At 59.6% G+C, this 8138-nt stretch overlaps 1 protein-coding gene across 1 annotated transcript; it reads left to right on the forward strand.

Annotated features, from left to right (window-relative positions):
- The first annotated feature begins 1385 nt into the window (after positions 1-1385).
- Positions 1386-7735, forward strand: CMTM3 (CKLF like MARVEL transmembrane domain containing 3). The gene is made up of 5 exons (XM_056136625.1): positions 1386-1590; positions 3723-3878; positions 4741-4836; positions 5139-5259; positions 6513-7735. The coding sequence occupies exons 1-5, from the start codon at positions 1450-1452 to the stop codon at positions 6545-6547; spliced, it is 549 nt and encodes a 182-aa protein (XP_055992600.1). The 5' UTR covers positions 1386-1449; the 3' UTR covers positions 6548-7735.
- Positions 7736-8138: the final 403 nt, after the last annotated feature.

The following is an 8138-nucleotide window of genomic DNA, read 5'->3' on the forward strand; positions in this document are numbered from 1 at the left end:
CACCAAGGTTTTGTGGGAGGCTGACCCAATAAAGTATGTGTGACAGGATGTGGGGAAACAGGTATGTGACTCAGAGTATGTACATGAGGGGGTGTGTGTGATCCTGTGTGTGTGTGTGCACGCATGTGTTACCCTAAAGACATGGGGAAAAGGGTGTGTGACCAACAGTGTGTGAGACCCTGAGGGTGTGGGAGGAGAAGTGTGTGACCTGGAAGGAGTGTGACATCCTGAGGTTGTGTGACCCCCAAGGGTATGGAGCGTGCAAGCACGTGTGTGTGTATGTATGTGACCAAATTGTCTATGTGTGAACCCCCAAGGGTGTGAGGAGGAATGGGGTGCCACCCAGAGGGTGTGAGGGGGAAGGGAGGGCAGAAAACTGGTGTTTGACCCAGAGTTTATGTGTGTTTGTGTGCATGTCTCACCAGAGAGTGTGAGGAGGAATTGGTGGTGTGAAGGGGAATTGGAGGTGTAACTGGGAGTGTGAAACCCTGAGGGCCTGAGGGGGAATGCAGGATGTGAGGGGGGATGGAGGTGTGACTGGGAGTGTGAGACCCTGAGGGCTTGAGGGGGAAGAGGGTGTGTGAGGGGGAATGGAGATGTAACTGGGTGTGTGAGACCCTGAGGGCGTGAGGGGGAATGAGAGAGGTGAGGGGGAACAGAGATGTGACTGGGAGTGTGAGACCCTGAAGGTGTGAGGGGGAAGGAGGTGTGTGAGGGGGAATGGAGATGTGACTGGGGGTGTGAGACCCTGAGGGCTTGAGGGGGAATGAGAGAGGTGAGGGGGAACAGAGTGTGACTGGGAGTGTGAGACCCTGAAGGTGTGAGGGGGAATGGGAGATGTGAGGGGGAATGTAGGTGTGACTGGGAGTGTGACACCCTGAGGGTATGAGGGGGAAAGGAGTGTGTGAGGCGGGGAATGGAGATGTAACTGGGAGTGTGAGACCCTGAGGGCTTGAGGGGGAAAGGCAGATGTGAGGGGGAATGGAGGTGCGACTGGGAGCGTGAGACCCTGAGGGCGTGAAGGTGTGAGGGAGAACCGTGTGCGTGGGAGTGGGGGTGGGGGGAACCCTGTGTGACCCAGCGTGTGTTTGCTCTGGAGAGGGCAGGCGGTTGACCCCGGGAAGTGTGTGGGGGAGGAGTGTGACCCCAGGACCCTGCCTAGCGCGTGTAACTCCCCGGGGCAGAAAACACCAGGCACCCCCGTGGGCAGGGCGAGAGGAGGCGGGGGGCGCCGCCCGGAGTTCTGGGGGCGACCGTCCCGCGGCGGCGGCGGCGGCGGGCGGGACAGGAAGGGGGGCGGGCGGGGGCGGGCAGAGGGGCGGGGAGGGGCAGCCCCGGCCCCCCGGCGGCTCCACTCGCCTTTTCTCCTTCCGCACGGGCCGCGTTTCCGCTTCCCTCCCGGCGCGGGTGACTGGGAGGGAGCCGCTCGCGCCCGGGGTCTTCGTCGCCATGTGGCCCCCCGACGCGGAGGCCGAGCGCGAGGCCGAGCCGGCCGCCCGCCCCGCCGCGGGCGTCCCGGGACTGCGCGCCCTGCTGCCCGCGCGCTCCTTCCTGTGCTCGCTCAAAGGGCGCCTCCTGCTGGCGGAGTCGGTGAGTGCGCCGGCGGGCGCGGGGGAGGGGTGGAGGGTGGGCCGGGATCCCACCCGGCCGCGGCCCCGCACCGTCGGGTCTCGACTCGCGGGCGCCCCGCTCCCCGCGGGGCCAGCTGGACCGTCGCGAGCCGAGACACGACGGTCCGGGGCCCGCGTCCGCCTCCTGGGGAGGGTCGGGGAGCGGCGGCCGGCGGGGGGACCCTCGGGGCTGGGCGAGGCCCCCGGGGCTGGGCTGGGCTAGGGGCGGGGGGGGGGGGTGACTCCATCCGCCGCCTCGGGCTGCCCCGCTCAGCCCTTTGTTCTCGCGAGGCCCGGGCGGCGGGGGCGGGAGGCGTGCTTTGTGTCCTAGAGCCCGGCCCGGCCCACTCTGCAGACCAGAAAACTGAGGCTTCCTCACCAGGGGTGTTGAGAGGTGGCTGGGTTGAGGAGTCAGGCGAGAGCGGAGATGAGAATGCGGACGGAGGAGGGAGGACTGTGCCCCTTGCCCTGCCCTCTCTGAGGCGACCAGAGCCCCCAAAAGCCACTCATCCAGAGCCCAGAATTCTTACGTGGGTGCAGAACCCAGCGCTGCGCATACATACACACATCCTCCCCTCACCCCCTCTCGCTTCCTGGTTGACACCCCAGCCCGCCCCACCCTGGAGACTCTTGGGAGCAGCTGTGCCGGAGAAAGCATGAATCAATCGCAGTGTGCTGAGGGGCCCCCACCCCAGAGCTTGGAAAGCCCCAGGCCAGCAGAGAGGAGGCCGGAAGTAAGAGGCAGGGAAGGGGGCTGGGTTACTGGGGAACCCCTCCTGTCCCCCTCTGGACGCCTCCATCTGCCCCCAGGCCTCAACTGGAGGTTCGGAAAGTGGCCACCAGGAATAGGGAAATGCACACTGGGGGACCCAGAGGGAGATCCCCAAATCGGACTTTGGGAGGAGGGGGGACTGTGACACAGGAAGGGATGACTCAGGATCCTCCAGATCTTTGCAGGCTGCTACTTCCTGCATCTCCTTGGCTCAATCACAGTCACTCTGCAGCTCAGTCACTGCAGCTTCATGAAGAGCTGCAGCCAGATGCATCCGTGGGCTAGGAGTTCAAGGCATATCCGGGCAGAGGTGTGACCTGAGCTGCGCCCTCTCCTTAGTTCTGTGCCTGCTCACCCCACAACCTCCCTCCATGCAGTGGGTCCAATCAGATGTGACCAGCCGCAGCTTCTCAGCCTGCCCTGGGGGCAGTCACCATTCCGGGTGGGGTAGAAGAGTGGGTAGGGAGAGGTTCAGCACCCTCTAACAGCTGCTTCTGCCCAGCAAGTCACTGTGCTGAGGAATGTCCTTTTGGATTCTCAGAGTGCCCCAGTACCTTCTGAAGATAGCTGAAGACAGGGTGAACATACAGCATGGCCCACGGAGTCCCTATCAACACCCCCTTCTCCCGGAGGGTTTTCCTAATGTTAAAGTTGGCAAGTATATTCACCCTGGAGGTGCACGAACACCCTCATCATTGGCCTAGATGGACGGGTGTAACACACTGCTGCATTTGCTTTAGCATGCATCTCCATCCATCTTCTGATGCATTCCAAGTAAGGTGCCCACCTGAGCACATCTTGTCTGTCCATCTGTCCGTTCTTCCATGTTTTGATGTGTTCTAATTAAGTTGCCGACATGAGCACATTTCTTGTTGGGTTTGGGTTTAGGACCATACCCTGTTATGCTCGGGGACTGAGGAGGGCCCAGGTCAAACCCAGGACTCTCGCACACAAAGCAAGCACTCAGGTCCTTTGAGCCATCTCCTCAGCCCCATTTCAACTGTGAACACTGTGTCGCTGGAGTTCAGGGTGTATACCCTGCTGTTTGCAGGTACCATGGCCCCCTCACTGAACAGCACACTGATGGGGCCAGAGTGATAGTACAGCGGGTTGGGCGTTTGCCTTACATGCGGCTGACCCGAGTTCGATTCCCAGCATCCCATATGGTCCCCCCAGCACTGCCAGGAGTAATTCCTGAGTGCAAAACCAGGAGTAACCCCTGAGCATCGCTGGGTGTGATCCAAAAAGCAAAAAAAGAAAAGCACACTGACCAGCAGTACTGAGCAGGGGTGCCCAGCGAGGGACTGTGCACGGCTCACTTCTCCCCTCCTCTTCCCCAGGGTCTCTCCTTCATCACCTTTGTCTGCTATGTGGCCTCCTCGGCCTCCACCTTCCTCACAGCACCCCTGCTGGAGTTCCTGCTGGCCCTGTGCTTCCTCTTCGCTGATGCCATGCAGCTGAACGACAAGTGGCAAGGCCTCTGCTGGCCCATGATGGTGAGCCTGGGACCCAGAGGAAGGGAAACTTGTGCAGTTCGGCCCTCTCTCTCTGTATCTGTGTCTGTAGTCGGCTGAGGACCGACTTCAGCTAGTTTCAACCTCACTGACTTAGCAGCCAAGAGGTCAGAGTAAGGACCAGCACCCCCAGCTCCTTTGTCCCTCTAGGAGGCAGGGAACCCCAGGAGACATCTTCCATGGCAGCCACCAGGTGGCGCCAGTGCTCCAAGCTGGGCCCAGGGGACTGGCTCTGGGCCAGTGGAATGTAAACTGGTTCCTGCCAGGCAGGGCAGGTTAACTGAGGACTTCCCAGGCTTACCAAGCCTCTGGGCCCTGCAGCCTGCTTCTGTCACCTATGAAGATCCAGAACCTCTTCTCGAACTTTGCTGCATAAATGGGTCAGAGAAAAGGGATAGCACAGGCGACACCTGAACCCCAGTCTCATCTCCATCAAGGCTTGGGTGTGTGGGGAGATAGTCTGTTCACATTTTTAGGGACAGGAAAACAGAAAACATGACATAAGTGGATCTGGCACAGGCTTGTGGCCAGGGGAAACCCAGGGCCCACTCTCCTCTAGAGAGCAGCAAAGAAGCAGGTGACAAGGTGCTTTCTCACCGTCCCCTCCCAGTGCAAGCACTGCACCTGGCCCAGCCCCCGCTGAGCTGTGGCCTGGCCCATAGTCTGCTGTCGCTGGGCAGAGGAGATGAACCAAATGGACCAAGGATGGTCTCCTGGGAAGAGGGGCCTGGAGGAGATAACGCAGGGGTGCAGGCGGTAGCCCCTTGCCAGCGCCACCCTCTGGGAGCAGCTCACCTGCTATTGTGTCCCTGGGAGCTCAGCGTGACCTGTTCCTTCTCCCCAGGACTTCCTGCGTTGTGTCACCGCGGCCCTTATCTACTTTGCCATCTCCATCACAGCTGTCGCCAAATATTCGGATGGAGCTTCCAAAGCAGCTGGGGTGAGTAGCTGCCCAGGGATGCACCCCCCCACCCCAACTTCACCTCTCCCGAGGCCCCAAATGCCCATTGAGATATCCTCTTAGACTGGAACTGGGGTCACCTTCTGTCCCTGTCAGGACGACTGAAAGCACGAAATAGGGGCCCCTCTCAGCGACTCCTGGATCCTCTTGAGGGGCTCTTCTCTTTTTTGCCAGTAATAGGAGTACACAGTGCCTGCCTGTGAGTGCGAGACTGGGTCTGTCCTCGGTGGCTTCCTGCACCCCCAACCTCAGCACGGTGCCCCTTTGCCCTGTATCCACAGGTCTTCGGCTTCTTTGCCACCATCGTGTTCGCCTTCGATTTCTACCTGATCTTTAACGACGTGGCCAAATTCCTCAAACAGGGGGACTCTGCGGAGGAGACTACAGCCAACAAGGCAGAAGGTGGGTGGCTCCCCGCCCTCCTGGAGCAGGGAACTTCCTCACTGGGCCCAGGCACCTGGTGCTTTCACAGCCTGATCTCTCCACACCTAAAGCAAGACTCCTGGGATCCGAGCCCAGCCCACGGCAGCTGAGGGCGTGCCCCTTCGGTACATGCTGATGAGCCCACAGGCAGCCACCACCCCCTTCCATCTCCTGCTTGCTCCGTTGCTGTAGCTTTGGGTGAAGTGGGTGGAAGTGTGGCATCAGGAACCAAACTGTCATTCTCATCCGGCACCAGCAAGCCCGGGCTGGGTGTGCCTTTTATTTCTAGGCAAGCAATAGTCTCACCCTCAGCACCATGCATCTCAGCTGGGAATGACTTGAGTCCATTCACCTGATTCTAAAGAAATGGGCCCAGAGGAGGCTCAGTGGGCTAATGAGTGTGTGCCTTGCACGTGGAAGACCTGCGATTTGGTCTTCAGCACCACGTGGATCTCAGCACTGCCAAGTGTTGTCCAAAATCCCCCCCCAAAAGAGAAAGAAACAAAGCTGACAAATGGCTTTTAAATTACCCCTGGGGGGCAAAGACCACTCAGTGGCCCCTGCCCAGAGGGGCCCTCGGAACAGACCGGGTGGAAGCACAGGTGCAGAAGCGCTCTGTGGCTTTGCAGTCTCCAGCCATCCCCCCAGTCCAGTGCTGCTGATTGATGACCCCGAGCCACTTCCTACATTTGAGGAAGTGGGGTGTCGGGCTCAGCCTCAAACCCACGCAGCCTGGGCCCCTGCTTGCCCCACCTCTGATGCGCCCGTTGACCCAAGCCTGAGGCTACCCCAGGCTCCACCTGCCCTGGGGGAGCTTAGCTGAGCTCGAGATAAATGGGGAGGCCCCCAGCCACCTCCAGGGGTCGGGGTGGGGACAAGGGGAGCAGGCACCAACTCTGACTGTGCTCTGGGCATTCTGAGGTAGGGCTGCAGCCGGTGGGCGCTGCTAGGCATGGGGGAGTGCACAACAGGGTGACGGTGGAAAGCAGGCGCTGGGGGCCTGCGGGTGTCAGTGACAGGTGACTGGACAGGGCAGAAGAGCTTTCAGAGGACTTACTGGATCTGTTTGGAGCTGGGGGGACCCTGCGGGGTCCCCAGGTGGGCCGCAGACCCTGTAAAGAGCAGCTCAGCTCATCGCTTCCCCACCTCACTCTGCCGAATGTGGGGGTTGGCTGGACTGTCGGGGTGCAGGCCCAGAACACCTACCGCGTGTCTTCTCGCTTGCCTTGCAGAGGACGACTCCGACTCCAACTCTGACTCCGACTGAAGGCCTGTCCCAGACCCGGCACCTGAGCCCCGTGGACCTTCACTCCTGCCCCTTAGACCTGCAGGCCCGAGCGTGGCCAGGGACCGTGTGTGTGGGGAGGAAGCCATAGTGTGGGGGTGCTATGGGGGAGCGGGCTCCCCTCAGGCATTCCTGAGCCCCACGGCCTCTCCCTGGGCTTAGCACTCTAAACCACTCTGCGCCAGGCATCTTGAATGTTCCGCCCTCCCTACCTGGCCCACAGATGTTAGGGCCTGTGACCTCTCTGCCAGAAGCAGGCACAGGGACACAATGACTGAGCCTGCCCCCCTCCCCTTTCCGAGGAAGCACTGACACTTGGGGTCAGGGTGGAGGGCAGGCCAGGCCACCTGGTGCCGCTGCCTCTGCCCGTGCACGGTCGAGAATGAGCCTCCCAAGATCCCTTGGTTCAAGGGCAGAGCGTCCGCCTCGTTCTCAAAGCAGGTGCCCTGCCATTGGGAGAGAGTGGGTCTCGGCAAGGGACCCCCACTCACGGAAACCACATCTCCAACAGGCCTGAGTCCCAAGCTGAGTAGCTCTGAAGAGGCCCAGAGGGGGTTGGGCAGGCCCAGCCATGGCCCTCTGTTCCAGGGGCCCCCCAGCAAATAAGGGGGTCCAGGCCATCGTGCTTCCAAGATAGCAGAGCAAAGGTCCTGCGTCCCTTTGCGCGGTGCTTCTCTGAGAGCTTCTGCCCTGCTTGTGGCTTTTTTTTTATGACTCTAATTTTTTTTACTCAAAACCAGCTTTTTTTATACATGGCAATTCCTGTGAACCAAGTGAATGAGCCAGACTCCCCGACCCACATTTTGGGTCCACGTAACCTTTGTCCTTCTCCTGCATGAATCTCCTAACCTGTGAAAAAGAAGCGCTAATGAATTAAACCATACTGATCACCTGCCAGAACGCGTGTGTTTAAGCAAAGCTCCGGCCACTGGCAACAGGGTCCCCCTCAGCAGGAGCCCTCCTGAGCCCTGACCACACCAGGTTTCAGTGTTGACACCTAGCCTGCTGCAGACTAAACCTCTGACCCTTTGCAAAGCATATGCTCCAGCCGTCTCCTCTGGACCTGGGCCCCTTCCCTGCTGAGGCAGGCAGTGTCAGCGGTGGCCTTGAAGCAGCCAGAGCTTGGCAGGCTCCTGGAAGCAGTGAGGAGCAGGCTCGGGAGAAGCAGCTGGGTACGCCGGCCAACTCTCCTGGACACGTAAGAACACAAGAGGGCTGCACAGAGGGAGTTCCTGCCCCTCGGCCGCCCGGTGGCTTCCTGTGGACCTCTGAAGGAAGGTGACTTAGCCAAGAAAGTGACAAGAAGAGTACACGTGTCCGTTTATTAAACAAGAATTCCTTCATAACAATTTAATACAATATTAGCGATGAGTGTTGAGAAAATTATTTCCCTCTACATACAAAAATACAGATTTGGACACTGAAAACAATCAGGACAAGTACCATGAAAAATTGGTCCTTCAAAGAAACAGATGGAGGGCAATTTGAGGCGTCTGCTATCAGGAAAAACCAGTAGGAGCCAAGGCTCCAGGACCCCCCAAAACTATGCCAAAGGGTCAAAGTCACACGTAAG

Source organism: Sorex fumeus, unplaced genomic scaffold (genome assembly GCF_029834395.1).
Source record: "Sorex fumeus unplaced genomic scaffold, SorFum_2.1 ptg000122l, whole genome shotgun sequence".
In the NCBI taxonomy this organism is placed as follows: Eukaryota; Metazoa; Chordata; class Mammalia; order Eulipotyphla; family Soricidae; genus Sorex; species Sorex fumeus.